The 19,189-nt window shown below is 27.8% G+C and overlaps 2 protein-coding genes across 3 annotated transcripts; both read right to left on the reverse strand.

The window, feature by feature from the left end:
- Window positions 1–8,295: 8,295 nt before the first annotated feature.
- LOC107441278 (mitochondrial ubiquitin ligase activator of NFKB 1) lies at window positions 8,296–19,080 on the reverse strand. Of its 2 annotated transcripts, none has more exons than XM_016054477.3 (4): window positions 18,974–19,080; window positions 18,611–18,733; window positions 11,624–11,829; window positions 8,296–9,275 (listed from the first exon to the last, which is right to left on the reverse strand). In XM_016054477.3, the coding sequence occupies exons 2-4, from the start codon at window positions 18,722–18,724 to the stop codon at window positions 8,564–8,566; spliced, it is 1,032 nt and encodes a 343-aa protein (XP_015909963.1). In that variant the 5' UTR covers window positions 18,725–18,733; window positions 18,974–19,080; the 3' UTR covers window positions 8,296–8,563. The 2 variants fall into 2 exon arrangements, with proteins under 2 accessions (XP_015909963.1, XP_015909964.1); XM_016054478.4 differs by having other exon boundaries at window positions 18,811–19,077.
- LOC122269765 (uncharacterized) lies at window positions 12,839–15,843 on the reverse strand. Its single transcript, XM_043044426.3, has 2 exons — window positions 15,709–15,843; window positions 12,839–14,986 (listed from the first exon to the last, which is right to left on the reverse strand). Exon 2 carries the CDS (start codon window positions 14,978–14,980, stop codon window positions 12,983–12,985), a length of 1,998 nt encoding a protein of 665 aa, XP_042900360.2. The 5' UTR covers window positions 14,981–14,986; window positions 15,709–15,843; the 3' UTR covers window positions 12,839–12,982.
- Window positions 19,081–19,189: the final 109 nt, after the last annotated feature.

The raw sequence follows: 19,189 nt of genomic DNA on the forward strand, positions 1-19,189 counted from the left end.
ATTTATATTATGCATCAAGTCTTTAGAATGTTTCTTAATCTAAGTAAATAATATTTAAGAAGAAAATAATAAATATTTAGGTGGCCACTTATTGCTATAAGAGAAAACATGCAACGCTCGAGAAAATTCACAATTAAACATTTTTTAAATATATTTCATAATTATCGCATACAATTTTACTGTTAGTGTTTTAATCTATTATTATACAATAAAACTTGTTTATATGATCTTCATAATCAAACATAAATTATTTTAATGATATCATTTATTTTTGTTGTAATCAATGCTATTTTAATAAATACTTTTATTTTTAATTTTATTAAAATTTGCAAAAAAGTTTTACTATTAATTCATACCTAGAGCTTTCTGTACAAATAATAATAAATTTACTATGTAGAGATTATTTTGTTTAGTATCATGAAATTTTAAAGAGAAAAATTAGCAATTTTAAGAAAATGTTTTGTATATGTTTCTCTTTATTATTTATAAATTATGTGTAAATGCAGGTATATGCATCTAAAATTTTAAAAAACTACTACTAATACACTAATTTAAACCATGAAACTCTTAAAATTTTACTTTATAAATCTCTAAATTTTTATACGTCTGGAGAGTGGCCACCTTAGATTTTCTTAGAAATTAAAGCATATTTAAAAATATTTTTATAAATTTTGCGGTTTATTTTGTTTTGTTAATGCCTTTTTTAAATCAATGCGTAATATGTCATATATCAATCTGTAATTTAGAAATATATCTTCAGTACATTGTCCTCATAAAATTTTCTTTTTGCTAAAGAAATAAATAAACATTACCTATGCACACCTCGTAAAAAAGTTTTAAATAACCTATTTCTGATTATTTGTGAAGCTAATTTGGCTTAAAGCAATTAGGTTTAACTCTTTGAAACTATGCAACTGTTGACAATAAATATGCTGTTCAAAATATTTGAAGCTTGTATGTGTTTGTGATTTTATTTTCATCAGATGTAATCATATGATCTATTGAAAACGTAATAAGTATGTATTCCTAAAACTAATTAAACTTGAAGCAGTTTAAACATGTTTGAAACTATGCAACTGTTGACATTGTTATGCAATCTATAATATTTGAAATATATGTATATTTTTGATTTCATGTTCCTTGGACCTAATTACATGATCTATTTTAGACAGATAATCAACAGGTATTTCTAAAGCTAATTAAACTTAAAGCTGTTTAAACATATTTTTATATTCCTCTGACCTAATCATATGTATTGGTGATTTTATATTCATTGAACCTAATTATATGATCTATTGAAAACATGTAATAAATATATATTTCTAAAGCTAAATATATTTAAAGCAGTTTAAACATGTTTGAAACTATGCAACTAATAGTGTTAAAGACAAAATATTTAAAACATTTGAATATATATGATTTTATGTTCCTCAGACCTAATTATATGATCTATTAAAGACATATAATAAACATGTATTTCTAAACCTAATTAAACTTAAAGCAGTTTAAACATATTTGAAACTATGCTATTGATTACATTAAATTATGCAATATTTGAAGCATTTATTTATTTACAATTTTATATTCCTGTGACCTAATCATATGATCTGCTAAAGATTTTTAGTAAACATGTGTTTTTAAAGCTTATTAAATGTAAAGCTATTTAAACATGTTTGAAACTATGCAACTAATCTTAAATTATGTAATACAAAGTATTTTAAGCTTAAATTTATTTATGATTTTATATTCTTCTGATTTAATTGCATGTTATATTAAAAACATGTAATAAACCATGAACGGGCTTTAATTCTTTTCCAATGTCTACATCAAATAACTCTACATGTCATATCTATTGGATTTTCCTACTTTATTCAGATCACTCAAAATTTTTAATCAATACCACTGAAGATCATTTAAGTTATTTTGTATACAGGGATGTCAGCAACTGTAGATTTTTAATCATTTCTATGGATTTCTGTTCGGGCTGTGAAAAACTGAAGAAATCCAATTTCTCACCTTTTTTTTTTTTAATTGGTCCCTTATTTTCATAAAATTTTTTGTGAGTGACTTTCCGTTCATTTTTTTCAATATAAATACGAACCTTTTGTTTTTTTTGCATCGACTTAAATTTGTTAGGTATAGTCAAACTTGTTTATTGACTAGAAAGAGGGTACTTAAACAATTCACTTGCTAAATTAAAATGCTTGTTAAACCATATAGACTGAAATTATCACCAATACACTGAAATGAACTGGAAAATACTTAAGGGTTTGCTTTTTTTTAACAACACTGCACACAATATGTCAACTATGACAACAGTTTGAGATATGCAACACTCAAAAAAAGATTATCACTAACTGCCTTGAGTAAAAAAGTATTTTATTGCCGTTATCTATTTTTTATTGCATTTAGGACTTGAGTTTTCGTCAAAGGTGTGTATCAGTGAGATGAATTAGAATTCCAAAGGATCTTAGAAAGTGCTTATGCATGTTCATTTTAATCTGGAATTTTTAAAAACCTAAAAACTTTTAAAATTACTAAGAACTACTCAGGAAAAATGAGTAAATCCTTTTAAACAGTGAAATTTTATTTATCATCCGATTTCTCTTTAATTCCAGATTGATGATAATGATAAATTATGTATAAATGAAAATTGTTGATAAATTAAGATTAAATATGTTAAAATGATAACCTTTAGTGCTGACATGTGCATATAATGGTCATTCTTTTACTTCTAACATTTTAAAAATTGAACTTGGTTTATTTTGAAATTTTTATGTGGCATTACTTTTTTTATATTTTTTTAAATGGTCTTATATATTGAATATTTAACAAAATATTGAACTTTAACTGAACTATAAAAACATCTCACTTCCAATTTTTGAACTAGAAGAGGTTGCAAATGTTTTCCTAGAGAAAGAAATGTTTGCAAACTGCAAATAAATTATTTTTTGAACATTTTCTTAAAAAAAAGTCCCTTGTTAAACCCAAGTTATGCCCACAGCAACAGATTTTTAACCTTAAAAAATCATTTATTTGTTAAACGGAGTATCTTTTTCATCACTTGCGTTTGAAAGACGTATCACACATTCAAGATGCATCTTTCACAAAATAGCCAACCACAGGCCATACACACCAGTTATAACAGAAATAAGAAAAAGATATGGTTTGTATCACAGAAATCGGAGAGGTTTTTTAGATTTCTATAAGGGTATCGAACACTTAATTGCAATCAGCTGTTTTGGTAAATACCTTTTAGAATTTCTTGCCAGCTCATACAATTAAATGAAGGTCACAATAAACAAGTTAAATTTTAATTAAACTTAAAGCAATCTTTTTTATAAACCCTGATTATAAATATTTGTATATTTAAACATATTTTACTAATAGAATACTATAAGTTAAAAATAACTCCAGTGCCATGAAAAAATATCACTACAGGTTGACATCTCTGTTTATAAATTAATGTTCTCTTTCACTTTCCAAACTATTTTTAAATCAATCACAATGTAATGCATTCCATGATAATGTTGAGTCTCTTATGGCTAGTTTATTGAGGGTCTTATTATAAGATCACTTGATCTTATAATAAGACCTGAAGGTTATAAGATCACTTGAGATCTTATGGCTAGTTTATTGAAGGAAAAGAAAATACCATGAACAAAGATGATTCATTCTAGCATGTTTCAACCTAAGCCCCACATTCAGTATTACTTTCCCTCTTGCATTTTATCAATTGTCTTTAGTTGTAAATAATAAAATACTGAAAATTTTATTTATAAAATTTTATGTGTTTATATACTATCTTAGCATCATAAAATCTCATTATTTTTGTGGAACAAATGTTTCACTTTCATTTTTATAACACTCTTTGTGTATATTTTGAGTTGATTTGTATAAAGAACATAATATTGTTATATTTTTTCCACAACATTGTATATAATATTGTAAATCATAAAAGTTCAAAGTACGAACTATTTTATGTCATTTTCCATGCTTCCCTGTTTTACGTGTTTTATCGAATTCACATTTAATTCCGCACTTTAAATTTATTTTTTGTTTCTTAGAACTTAGTGCTATTTTTATTAACTATGCTTTCTTTTTAAAATACTTATTTAACTTGTGATATATAGTTATTCATGCAATGATTTGCATGGCATAAAGTGAGCAAAAGTTATTCCAAAAAAAAAAATGCAAGTGAAAAATGCACTGTATAAACAAAACTAAAAACTGTTGTCCGATTACTGACTGTATTAACTTGATTTTATACACAGGTGCATAAAATATATATCTGATTGAATTGCTTTTAAAAAAATTCGATTGAAATTAAGAATTTCTTACTAGCAGCCCATGAGATTAGAGGTAGTAAATATGATCACATTTTTTACTGATCTAATCTTGTTTAGCTAGCAGAAATTTTCTGAATTTCATGAAAGGTTTTTTTTACCCTCTCCTTTAAAAATATCAATTTCATTTATATTTAAATCACCCATAATTTCATTGTGCATTTATGTGTAATGGAAATAAGTATTGCAGTTTAGTTAATAGTTATAAATGTGTAAATAAGAAAGCATTTATTAATGTTTACATATTATAAGTTTTATCTGTATAATACATGAAAAATAATTGCTTATTAGGTAACTTTTCTTAGACATTAAAGTTGCTTTTATATTAATTTAGACTTTCAAAATTTTATGGAAACAAATTATAATTGGTTAATGAATTAATGTTCTGAATTAACTGAGACTTTTAGGAATCATTCATAAAAATTCCTTTTTTATCATTTTTAGTATACTTTAACAATTTCTTAAAAACTAATTATCCTGTTTTCTAAATTCCTTTATAGTAAAGTAATCATTTTTAGTTTTATCATTTTTAATATATTTTAATTATTAAAATGTAAGTAATTTAAATTGCTTCTACAAATTACTCAAAGCACTTTTACTTTCAACTGAATCCTAGAAAAAAAATTTTGCGATGCACAATTTTTGTTTAAATATGTCAAACTAGTTATTAAATTTAAACATAAATACATTTCTATTTGATACCTCTTGTTAAATTTTGATCCTATTCTATAAATTGTTAGCTATAAACATTAATCAAAATGTAAAATTCTGAAACATAGATTTTTTATTAAACCAAATAATTAGAATAAAACAAACAATTTTTTTCCTAAAAATTACGATCACTGTTGTCATTTTTTTTAAGGATCCAGTTAGTTTAATAAAAATAATTGAGGCTTTTTATAATTGAGACAAAACCGAGACGAACAATTTTTCTTTAGTAAAAGTAGAAATTAGATGAAGGTAAAATTTTTAACCAAACTGCTGTATTTTGTAAAATATTATTTCTCAAGAATGATTTTTTATTAAGTTTTTGATTCAAACTTGTAAACACAGATTATCATTCACAAAAAAACTATGCAATTTTTTTAAGTGCATGAAAAAAGTATTAAATGTTATAAAGAATATTAAAATAATATGTACTATTAAATTACTTTACTGACAATGTTTAATGTTTGCAATTTTAAATTATAGAAGTTGTTAATTTATTCTAAAATAAATTACTGTTGAATGTTATCAGATATTTTTATTTGGAAATGTACATTGTTAATGCATATGTATAAAATGTCTAACATAACTTAAGCTTCACTTGTAATTAAATTTTTTTATTAATTAATGAGCTTAAAAACAATCTAAAAACAAGTTTGCACAATATTATTTCATGATTTGTTTAGTAAATCTTCGTGATATTTTTTCTCTGTATGCTATCATATCGAACTAAGTCTTTAGTATCTGATCTCACATTGCTTGTCTAATTTGTTACCCAATTTATCTATGCAAAATATGTACTATTATATGTTCCTAATGTATTATTTCTAACTTAATAGTCTGCATAGTTGCTTTTCATGTTTTTAGATCCTTCTTATGTTTAATAAAGACGTAATTTTTAAATGAACATGTGATGCTAATTACTTTTATATCGACTTCAGCAGCAATATTTTAACATATTCGAAGGTTTTGTGCAGCAGGGTTGCCACAGGCGACTAAAATGCAACTATTTTTGGCATGAAGAAAAGGCTAAAAAAGCAACTATTTTCAAGAAAAGGAGACTATTGGGAGACTTTTCTGTACTCCTAGCATGGGTGCAAGTCTTCCGTCCCCTGGACGGATTTCCGTCTTTCGAAAATGTCCGCGGACGGAAGTAAGACGGAAATCGGAAATTTTTTTTTCAGTCCTTAAAAATATTTTTTAGGTCTACGTTATTGGTCTACTTTCTTATCTCCTGCTGTTATTTTATCAAAAGACAGATGAATAAATATTTTTTGTACAGTACTTAAACTTGATGTATTATGGTAAAGCTTTCTTAGATAGTTTGCATATGTCGAGGGGGTATTGTGTATGTTAGGTATTTCAGTCTTGGCCTTTTTTCCAACTTGCACCCATGACTCCTAGAGATGTTTTTTTTTTCAAGCATAAATTGGTGAAAAATCTGCGCCCCGCTAGATAGTTCCTGAACACACTGAACTTTTTTTTTTATAAAAAATTTTAAATTGCAAATTTGAGTCTTCACTTTTTAATTCGTTCAATCTGCACAAATTCCATTGTAAGTCTATTTCATTTCTCGATCACCTTTTCAATAATTATTGCTAAAAAATTCTGCATAATTTTTTTCATTTTTAAAAAAAAATTTTACGGTATTACAATGCATGAATTTCGAATTTCAGTAATCACTTTTCATATATATATATATATAAACATTTATATGAAAATTATCATATTTGCCACCAACTTGACTGAATGGATGATGGTATATGACAATTAAGTCATTAACAAAATTTTAGTCATATTTTAGATGAATTTTTGTTCTTATTAGGCAACTATTTTCCTAGTTTTTGGCTACTATTTTCATGCTTTAGGCTACTAAAAGCAACTATTTTGTTCATTTTTTTTCTGTGGCAACCATGTGCAGGGATAATTGTTTCCAAATGTCAGACAAAGTTTTGGATGAAATTTCCTAGTCTTTTTCTGACTTTTATGAAGTTTCCAGAATAACTATTTTTTCTCTATATTTTTTCTTCAATTTTAATAGCTAGTAAAATAGTATGTTTACATTGAGCTTTAAATGTTTTAGCTTAAATGGTATTAGACTTTTCTTTACACTTTCACTGAAAAAGAAAATGTAAAATAAATTAACTTAATATTTACTAGCTTTAACATATCTGTTATAAAATTATATGGTAAATATTAAAGTGAAGTTGATAGCTATTTAATAATTAATTGCCCTTATCCATTTCGAGGAACCACAAAATAATCGCCAATCTATTTAAGCCAGTGCTGCTTAATGAACTATAGTTAGAGATGTGGTAGTAACAGGACTTGGTATTTAATATACTATTAGATTTTACATTTGATTATTAATTATTTCCATTTGGTCTAGCCTTATTCTGGGCCAAGTGGAATAAGTAACAACAGGAGGTATGTTTTGGAAATCTAGGGGTGATGAACAAAAAAATCTTTGTACACCACTTTTTATATTTAGTCACCCTGCGGCCGATGGTGACCCGTAATATCATCCTAGAGCCTAAGTTTCAGTCAGTGAGGTAAGTTTAGTCTGCACCAAGGTGTGATTCCCCTTGCTTGTACCATTGTGATGTATGATCCAACTGCATTTTCTCAGGTCATATTTTAGTGATTTTTAATCTTTTCTATTGTAATATCGCCGGATGATTTTAGAGACAGATAAAGTTGACATGCTACTATCACCACTCAGGGCTAAATTTTGGCAGTGTTGTGTGCATATGCACCTTAACTTTTAACCTTTTTCACTCTCGCTGAACAACCGACCCAATTTTGAGTTTACGACTATTAATGATCAACTCCGTAGTCTTGTAATTTTGAACCCATTCCAGAAGACAAGGGAACTCTTGGATCAAGCATTGGGCAAAATAGCCTTCGCAGAGGACTTTTTAATGAAATTAACCCGCATTTATGTTACATGAAGAGGAAAATCTCCCATGGTTAGCCTGATAACAAGGGAATTCTAACCCGTGATCTGTCTACCACTGAGGACATTTCATGTTGGTACTATGGTCGATGTGAGTCTGGAGCAGAATTCATACCAACCAGCCACCGCTGGGGTTTGAACCTGGGTCACCTCATTGCGAGGCCAATGCTCTATCCCCTGAGCCAATGAAGCTTATCATACTATCTCAATACTGTGATTGCATGGCCCTTCTCATCTCCATGCAATCACAGTTTTTATTTAATCTTTTTCTTTTACATGCACTGAGCCTGATGCAAAAAAATATTTATTGCTAATTTATTGAAAATATATTTGTCACAGATTGCAATAACATGTAGAAACTTTATTTTTTGCTAGATGAAAACAAAAATTACACACTTAGTTGGTTGTAATGTCTCTCTTTAAAGCTACTAACAGCATCCTATCACAGTAAAGGATATAAATTATACATCGATTGTAGAATATCGAAATCAAATCAATGTGTTTTAAAAAAATTTGTTTTATTTCAACACATCTATAAATACTTTTAACCTTTTTTTCAAGGTAAAAAACCAGGCACAAATCTTCTTACTTCTGCTCTACAAACAGGACAACGTCCATTCACATGTTCTGAACAATTTAAACATAAACACATGTGTCCACATTCTAAAATCATAACTTCCACAGCATTTTCTAAACAAACAACACAGCTAGGTTCATTATCTTGTTTGGGACGAGAGGCGTTTAATCTCCGAGCTTCCTCAAACCTTTTCATTTGCTTCTTACGATCTCTCCACTGTTTAACAGCTACAAATATCCTCTTAAAATTATAAACCACTAATATTACGGTTCCAGCTCCTATCAAATATAGAAATCCTTTGTATAAAAATGCTAAACTTCTGATCTTATCTATTAAAGTATCAAAGGTACTTGCGGTTAAAAAATAAGTCAATCCATCTTTAGGTGGCATTATTTTCAATTTCCCATTTTCAATAGCTAGTTTTCCAACTGCAGTTAATGGGATTTCTTCTGGCAAAATACGTTCAACTTCGTGAGTGCCGAGTGTATGTTCACCGCGAAAGTATCCTATCACAGTATCAGACAAGCTTTCTTTTTTCCACTTGAAGTCATCATACACATCAAATAAAGATAATTCTTTAGCAGACAATGGATTAACAACTTCTACAATTTGCTTTTTAAAAAAAGTACCACCAGCCAGTCCAAAAGGTATATTCAGAACCTCTTTTTCTACATCAATTTCGGTAGTCCCCCTAAAAAATAATTTTTAAGATTATTAGATTTTTTTTTTTAAATTGAAATACAGTCAAACACGGTACATAGATATAGTGAACGAAATGTTCAGTCCCGTGTCTTGCTATACACGTATAGTGTTATTTTTTGTGGATATAGTGAACCAAAAAAGTGAGGAAGTTGGATATAGGGAACTTTTTTCTGTCTTCGACTGATTTTTTCTCTCATTTTTTTGTAATAATTTTGAAATTACTGCTTCAAAGTAAATACGTATACCGATTTTTAAAACCATTTATAGAGGGTAATGTAGCGATAAGCATTTTTCCTGTTTGCTTCTTTTATCTCACTTTCCCATCCCTAAACAAACCAAGCAGATGTTTCCAACCCAGGCAGATGATGCACCTGTAAGGTGTAAGTGGGATCATTATGCACTATCTGTCAGAGGGAATGAGTAATTATTGATTATTGGTTAAAGAGTTGGACACTAATATGTGTTAATAAGGCCCTCAATAATCAGAAAAATTGAAATGGATGCAATCAAGCTGATATTTGCAGCAGTTTGTAACATATGGAAAAATAGGCAATTAATAATTTCTGCTCATGAAAAAAATTTAGCTGGCAGAAAAAAGTTGAGAAAAGCAGATCAGAAGGATGTTGAAGAAGCATTGCTGAAGTGGTTCACAAATCGAAGAAGCCGCAATCTTCCAGTATCTGGACAAATTTTGATGAATTTGCTAAGCGATTTTATGAGGCTACTTTTATGTGCTCGAATGGCAGGTTAGATAGGCTTAAAAAGCGGAGCTGGGAAGTGTTTCCATATCTGATGATGAGGATTGCTCATCAGCTAAAGATTACTAATATTTAATTTGTACGCAAGACGAAGAGTAATGAAAAATAACACTTTTTTTGCTATTGCATAATATTTTTCAGTCATTTATTTAAATAATGTGTAATAAAAAGGAGGAGTTTGAGAACCATTAGTTAAATTGCCTGCGTAGCAGATATAGTGAACTCCCGGTAATAGTGAACCGAAATTTCAGTCCCTTGAAGGTTCACTATTAGCGGGGTTTGACTGTATAAACATTACACAACTGGCCATTGAAATTGCTTCACCAAAAAAAGCAGCATTCCACGCAAGGGAAACTTGCATAACAGATAAAACATGATGGGATAGTCAAATAATTATATTTGCGCAAAGCAAGCTACAGTAGTGAGACCTATAATGGAGAATTACTTCATTTAACTCTACTATTGCACATTGAAGTCAGCTAAAATATAGTTTTTATTGATTGCTACAAGTTTTTAAATACTTTTTTTTATTCAAACGATTAATTTTTATTAATGTTTTTGATACAAGTGTAGCATATGCTAACAGGTTCTAGTTTTCATTCTAAAATTGTACTATTAAAAAAAAACTAGAGTTTAGTAGAATTTTCTTAAAATTTAATATTATATATGTTGAATACTGTTCTCATTAAAAGCATTTAAAGACAAAATGTCTTTTTGATAGATATATAAAAGATTATTTTGATTCATATAGGTAATTATATATCTGAAGGCACTGGTCCCTAAACATTAGGCTTTTGATGAGTATTATTTTTGACAAATTAGACATGAAATAAATTTAATAGCATGGAATACGATATTTAGTCCAATTAAAAATTCGCCCTAATTAGCTTAAATCGTCTAAATTTAATTATTTAAAATAAAGAAAATGCATTCAAATATTTTTTATCAAAATACAAAAAATTGCAATAAAAATAGCTCATAATAAATATTTATTATTATTTAAATAAATAAAGATCAAAAAGTTACAGTAAAACAGCAAAAGAACTCATTTTAACATTATCCCTAGAGGATTATTTGACAGATTCTATTCAAATTTTAGATCTTATTTAAAATTGCAATGCATTGTTTAAAATTTTGATCAATTTGTATAAGTTACAGTGAAAAAAAACTTGATAATTATTTACCTAAACAATAAAACACAATTAATAACTATAAAAAAATTTAATAGGATAAATAAATTATATAATTGGGTTCAATTGGTTCACAAAAATATTTCCTCAGATACAGTGATACATGTAAAAAAAAAAAGTAGAATTACAATAAGAGGGTCGAACTTTCGATCTCTGATACTTACATTACCCAAATCTTTAATTTTTTTCCATGAATTTAAAAACAATTTTTTTAAATAAAACCTATCTGGGGATACTGGAAAATCTAGAGTCTAAAACTGATACATTTTGATAACTTTAACCTCAAATTGAGTTGAAATTATTAGCTTTTATTACCATAATGACTGTGAAGAAATGAAAACTTTGTTAGTTAAGATAATATTTAATGAAAAACTATATTTTTAACTAACCATGCACTGAAGAGTGGATTCCACCTAATTTGCCGTTCTTTGATGAGTCGTGTGTAAATAACTCCACGAAGATGTGTGAAGTGATGACTTCTAAGTGGTGTTGCTAACGACTTTATATTCCCACATATTGCAGCATAAGGTATTACTCCTCCAGCACTTTCTACTTGTTTTGGTAAGTCACTATTTATTTCTAAATGGCGTACTATCTATTAACAGGAAGAAAATAAAATATTAAAAAAGCATGGAAGCAAATTCTCTCTACTTATTTGAGACTAATTATAACACAATATAACCATACCTGTAAAATCAAAAGAAACTGTACATTACACATCTATTTATAATAAATTATTTGTTATGCCATCAATCGTTGAAACCGATACAATTATTTAAAACAAACTAAATTAAATTTTGCAGGTTGAAAAATAAGTTTTCGAAAAAACCAGTTCAGAAGAAATAGGTTACTTACAACTCAAGTGGAAATAACTCTTTCATAAAAAGAACTATTACATATTAAAAGTAATTGTAAATGTAAACGTACTTGTAATTTCAATCTAGTTAAAATAATTGTAGGTAAATTGTATTGTATAATAATCATAGTTAAAATAATAATAACCTATTAATTTCCAAACTACAAATATCACTTTTAAAAAGTGGAAACTAAAAGCATATATTTTAGTGAAAAATAAACAAAATGAATTTTGTAAGAAATCATTACAACTATAGTTTCTTTCAATATTTTATGTAAAAGAGTGAACTAATTGTATAATTATAAAAGAATTTTTTTAAATATTTTAATAAAATTCTATTAATATATTTAAATTAACAAATTATGTACTAAACACATAGGGGAGAAGGGGGCTAGTGTGGACAATTTTTACATTTTTGGCAAAAACATATTACTAATTACTTTTTTTAAGGCTTCTGGTTAATTTTTTACATTAATTTGTACTTTTGCACATATTTTAGATCATATATTAAAACATTTGGTATTATAATTCTTTAATTATGTATTTTTTAAAAATTGTTGTTTTTGTCCACACTAGCCCCATGTCATGGGGCTAGTGTGGACAAGCTATGGGGCTAGTGTGGACAAATTAAAATATTGATTAAGCAATGTAATTCAATTTATAATATTGAATTTAAAAACAAAGAAATCAATTTTAACCTAAACAGAACAATCCCTAATAAATATAAACCTTAATAAAGCATATTTTTATCAATGGTAAGCCTATGATTATAATTTTTAATTGAGAATTTTTTCTTGATAAAGAAAATATTTCAGAAACAAATCAACATACTGAAAAGCTATTTTTTAAATTTTATTTATTTGAAAATGATTGTAGAATTGAAATTTTTCTTCTACTTTACGATATAATTTGACAAATCAACATTAAAAGTTATTTGTGAAGCAGTTCGAAGTGTGCGACCAGCTATGTCCGGCAATGGTAGTTTGGCTACAATTTCATGTCGGGAAATTTGTGAAACATCTTTTACAGCAGGGAAAAAGAAAGATTCACTTAGCTTAGAAGAACTGTTTTGTCCCTCTTTTTTTCTGAGGAATTGTATATCGAAATCCTCTGATCCGTATAACGCTTCAACTCTTCCAACATAGTGAAAAACATTATTTTTTTTAGGAAACCTGACCAACACAAAGTCATTAATGCCTATTAAATCTGTGTCTGTAATAGGTTTTAATATGGTTTCCTCAAACTCTGATGATCGATCTTGTCTTGATACAGAGCTTTCTGAATCAGAAGAGGTAGACAGATTTTTTTTTGTCATTTTGCTCTCCTTAGAGAAAAGAATTTTTCTTTTTTTTCTTTCGCCTTTTCCTTCTTTAATAAGCTTATTTTTTTCCATTTCTTCTATCCTTCTTTTCTCAGGTGTACTTGTATACACTCTTGATTCTCCTTTCCTTAGCAAGTTTTTCTTTTTCCTTGGGGCAGCTTTAGGAAGTGGTCGTACAGATTCAGGAGTAGTTGGTTGTAGTAGCACAGTTTGACCATCTTCTAATTCATTTTCTTGTAGATCTTCATTTATCACACTATGCTCTGCAGCATTTGCATTGCTTCCCGGGTTTTCACGGTCAGTAACGTAACTGCAAAAAAAATCCTCCTCTCCAAATGCCAGTCTGTTTAATGGGAAAATGCCAGATTTTTTAAATCCTGACATTATGTTAGTTGGCGTAAAGGATCTGTAATATGCTTTGGCTGCTAATGAAGGAATATTATAGATTGATACTGTTTTACCAGGATTATTCAGCAACCAGTCATTAAATGCGACTTTGCATGCCGCTTTAAACGCACCATAAACTGCAACATCTAACGGTTGTAGCCGATGAGAGCAGTGTGGCGGAAAAGAAAGCAATATGATACCATTTTCTTTTGCATATGTAATAGCTTGAATTGAAATATGGGAATTATGGTTATCAATTAATAACAGAATTGGGTTCTCAATATCAGATTTCGTGTGTTCTTTTATATGATGCAAAACAGTTGGAAATAACTCTTTTGTCATCCATCCACTTTTCGTAGCCAAACCTAGACTTCCAGTCGGAGCATCACTTAGAAAATAGTCCTTATACTTCACTCGGGGGAAAATAAAAACAGGAGGAATGGAATTGCCAGTTGCAGATACAATGCCACAAAAAGAAACTAATTCTCCACGTTCTCCAGACACAGCTTGTCCAACTTGTTTCTTTCCAGTTTGTGCAATTACTTTAGGACTTTGCAATACTGTTGTAATTCCTGTTTCATCTGTATTGAGAATACGGTCAGGTTTGAATTTATATTTCTCCATAACAGCATAAAGATTGTCAAAAAATTCATCCACATTCTTTTTATTAAATGATGTTGCTCTGGATAGACTGGTATTTTCTGGTTTACGTAAGGAAAGTCCGGGATGCCTCTTCATAAAAGCTTGCATCCAATCAATGCCAGCACATTCCTTCACATTCCAACTGCTTGGCATTGCTTTACCAAGCTTTTCAGCATATTGAAATGCCAGTGCTCTTGCCTGTAAAAATGTCAATCCATAATGGATTTTCGAAGAAGTCAAAAAATATTCACTGAGTAATAGTTCTTCTTCATCTGTAAATACTTGATGGCATCGATATTTATTTCTTCCAATTACTTTTGTGGTTTTAACATCAATCTCTTCTACACTACATGCTGAAAATTCCTTACATTGGCTTTTGGCTATGTTTACTCTTTTATGAAGCATAGATTTTGTTAAATTATATTGTTTTGCAGCTTCTCGAATGCTTTTGTTGTTTAAAACTACATCTTTAACAGCTTTTTCAATAATTTCTTCAGACAGATTAGAGCGATCAGTTTTACGTTGGTATGAGCGAACCATGATTGCCTAAAATTAAAAGTATAAATTTCTTTAGTGTTTTATAATTACAATAAAAATAAGAATCTATAAGCAGCTATTAGTAATTTGAATATTAAAAAAAATAATGTGTGAAAAGAACAGAATTTCTTGTACACAAATTTATCACTTAAGAATATGCAAGCCTCAGGCTCACTTATTAAATAAAAGCCTAAAATATGGCAAAAAATACATAAAATCCTTTCTAAATGGATTCTTCATTTTACAAAAAGCAATCTTATTATATAGGTAAAAGAATAAAATTAAAAATAAATAAATAAATAAAACCATTTGCAAATGAAATCATTGCTTTACAAAAAACAAACTTAGAAAGAAAAAACCTAAACAGTGAAAAAATTAAAATAAAACTTCTTATAAAAGAATGTATACTTTTCAAAATTATTATAATTTAGCAGAAAAATAGCATAAAATAGGATATATTTTGGTTAAATGACTTCTTTTCTCCATTGAAAGCTAAATGGGGGCTACTGTGGACATGTCCACAGTAGCCCCATCATCATGTGTCCACAGTAGCCCCATGGAGCCATTTTTTCTTTTAAATCTATTACTGATTAATTAAAACCATGCACAGCAAAACTAAATATAAAAATATATGCAGAATACATTTATTTATGATATAATGTCTCCTTTTAATTAAAATAATAATAGAAAATAGTCTAATCTAATAGCAAAAAGAAAAATTAGGAACTTACTTTTTCACCATGAAAACCTTCTTTTGTAAAATGCTACTAAACTATCAAATGTATTGATATGCAACTACACATGGAAGTGTGTGTTGATGTTGCCATTCTGAAAAACTTAACAGAAAGAATTTTGAGAAAATAATTTTTATTTTATTCAAGGTGTCCACACTAACCCCTTGTCCACACTAGCCCCCTTCTCCCCTACAATACAACAAATCGCACATTGAATTCACGATTAAAAATAGCTCATTAATATGTAAAAGTATGAATACGCAAACCACATCTTAAATAACATGATGCAAAGATTTCAAAATGTTGTATGAAACAAAAATTAACAATATGAAAATAGTTTCTTTTTTTTTTCAAAGAAAAAGGAGCTACGAAAACTTTTAATTTTCTGCTATTATGTTAAATTTACTTAAATATATTCTATCCTTATAACAGAGTTTTCCCTGGGAATAAAATAAGGCAGGGTGCTTCTGCATAAAAAAAGAGCACTCACTTAGCATCGTTAAAATTTAGCAAATTGCATATTATTATGAAAAAACTGAATTCGATCCTCAATTTTTAAATTACTCTCTTATACTATTTTCTATGCATATTTCACAAAATAATTCCATATCTTAAATAACATTATGCAAAGATTTCAAAATATTGTACGAAGCAAAAATAAACAGAATGAAAAATTTCTTTTTTTCAAAAAAAAAAAAAAAATAGGAGATATAAAAAGTAATTTTCTGGTACTATATTAAATTTACTTTAATTTATTCTATCCTTATAACAAAGTTCTCTCTAGGAATAAAAAAAGGGCAGGGTGCTTCCTCACAGAAAAGGGCACTGTTAAAATTTAGCAAAATGTGTATTATGTAATAATTGAACTAGATCCTCAATTTTAATTACCCTCTTACACTATTTCATGTGTATAATTCACAAAATAATTATCACTCATAATCAAAATAACAGAAACATTCAAAACTTTTGAAAAATAATCATAGGCAAGATAAAGACAACCTACGTATAAATTTTCTTCCAAAAAAAAGTAAACTAAAAAAAAAGGATTAACTGATCAAGAACTTCAAAGCTTTTTTCATATTTTAAACTGAAAATAATGAAAAAGTAAACATTTAAAAGTACATTTTTAAATAAAAGATATTTAGTTTAAAAAAAAAAGGTAAAATTTAAAATCACTAAGAAACTCATTATAAAAGATGTGAATATCTCTAGGGCCGAATATCATATGAATTTTAACTATATAACTAGACAACATAAAAAAAAATCTTACTAAAATGAAGGAATGAAATTAAAGATTATCAATAACTAAATAAATAAGAAGTGGACTTTTTATTAAAACAGGTGGTTAAGAAAACAACCTTTTCCTCAAAAAATAAAAAAAACAGTGTTTTTAAGGGATGATGGATTATTTTTACAAAAAGAGCAAGGAGTGCAAATATATAGGGATTGAAGGGCAGGGGAGTCTGGCCTCCTTCCTAAAAGTGCTTATAATACTTATTGATAAATAATTGTCATTTTATCTTCTTCCATTTTGTAAAAATTAGGTTTTTGGCAGACAAAATCCCAACCATGGATTTAAACAAATTTTGATTCATAGCTTTAGCTAGCGATACTTTTTTATCGTCATACACAAATGAGAAATGCCATAATAATTTTAATTTTTATAAGGTAAATGGTAACAGGTATTAGTGTGGACTTTATATGAATATAATTTTGCTTTGAAATTACTAGTTTTGTACCCGAAATAAAGACGAATCACTGCATCCCATAGAAAATTTTGTGCATAATAGTAATAAATAGTAGCACAGAATCTACTTGACCAAAATATGCACTACTTTGTCAATAAATAAAAAAAGTATTGCTGACTTAGATTTCTATGATGACATCAACTCAGGTTTTAAAACAAAAATTGTGCTTAAACCAGGGTTTGAACAATTTATTTATTTCTCATTATTTAGAAAAAACCCAACCAACCTGGGTTTTATTGAAAAAACCCAGGGGAAATTGTGTTTTATTTGAAAAAAACTTGGGTTTTTTCATTTAGTGCTCATAAGCTTTAAGTTTTGCTGTGTAAATATTTTTATTTACACAGTATTGTACAGTGTTGTATAAGCAAGCTTAAAAATAGAAATAAGTCCAAAAAGTTTTTTTAATTTTGTTACATGTATTTTAAGTTTAAATAACGCATTATCACTAATATATATTTGAATCTTCTTGGATAATATTTAAACATTGGAAGCATTTAAACATATTAAAGACATTGGATAATATTTAAACAATTGTTTCAAAAACTCATTAAAATTCCCAAAAACACTTAATTTTTAGAATTTATTTAGTTTAAAATTTAATGGCAAAATAGTTATTTTCGGATTAAAACTTTCTCAATTATATTTGATGATAACTAGGGTATGACTGATAAAAGCAGTGACCTAAACATACCCAGAAACTTGACAGTTGAAATCAAATTCATAAACTAGAAAATGATATATTAAAACATTTTTTATATAGTAATTTCAATGGAGTTAGCAAGGACATAATTCTTACTTTTAAAAGCATGAGCTTGATAAACCATTGAAAAAAAAATAAAACTATGGGACAAGAATTTGAAAATAAAACTTCTAAAACAAAATTACAGATAAATGTTATGTTAAATTGTTTTATGTTGAGAATAAACAAGGACAAAAAATCGCAAACTTATTTTCATATATTTAAACAAGTTACAAATCCGCGAAAAGTGAATATTACAAAAACCTTGCAAGATGTTTTGGCCAGGATCCAGCAAAGTTATCATTAGCATCTATAGCAATTAAGTAAAGAAAACGAAACAATCAATTATTGTGAACATAAAAATGCATCAATATTAAGAAATAATTAACTACAAACTACCTATCTTTCATACCTCTAAAGAATGCAATTGATTGACTTTATCTTTATACAATTTGTAAAATAGTCCTAATAAACAAACATCAGCTGCAACAAAAGCACCTTCAAGTAGAACTGAAGAAAAATCCATAATTCAGCTCTGAAAAAGAAGACAGAAAGTAAGCATTTTGAAGTAAAGTAACTGAAAATATAAATAAGATAAATCATTCAACTGACACTAAATTAAGAATTTAAATAAACTGAAGCAACATAGATAAAGTATGTGAAATGTAATAGTTCAGTTGCCGCATTCAATCGCAGTGCTAGTTACAATAAATACTATAGCAATATAGATAACGTTTTCATAGACTTTTTTAAAGAGCACACTGTATACATTTACCGGCAAATAGAATTTTACTAATGCATTGCGCACAAAGAATTTTTTCAAGGAGACCGATTTCGTCACTTTTTATTTTGATCAATATCGATAAAATTGATTGAATGAACAGTTATTGTTGATTTGTTTTTGTTTAGTTACATAACTATCGTGCTTCTTATTAATATTTTTCAAATATAGTAAAATCTGAAGTTTTAGACTATTCTTTCCCTTTTTAAA

Source organism: Parasteatoda tepidariorum, chromosome 4, assembly GCF_982258835.1.
Source record: "Parasteatoda tepidariorum strain Cologne lab strain chromosome 4, Ptep-v5.0, whole genome shotgun sequence".
NCBI lineage: Eukaryota > Metazoa > Arthropoda > Arachnida > Araneae > Theridiidae > Parasteatoda > Parasteatoda tepidariorum.

Coding starts and splice junctions, on each gene's coding strand:
- LOC122269765 (XM_043044426.3), bottom strand. CDS start 14,980: ATGGTTCGCTCATACCAACGTAAAACTGATCGCTCTAATCTGTCTGAA.
- LOC107441278 (XM_016054477.3), bottom strand. CDS start 18,724: ATGGATTTTTCTTCAGTTCTACTTGAAGGTGCTTTTGTTGCAGCTGAT. Junction 11,830..18,610: donor ATCAATTGCATTCTTTAGAG/GTATGAAAGATA, acceptor TCCTGTTAATAG/ATAGTACGCCATTTAGAAAT. Junction 9,276..11,623: donor AATCCACTCTTCAGTGCATG/GTTAGTTAAAAA, acceptor ATTATTTTTTAG/GGGGACTACCGAAATTGATG.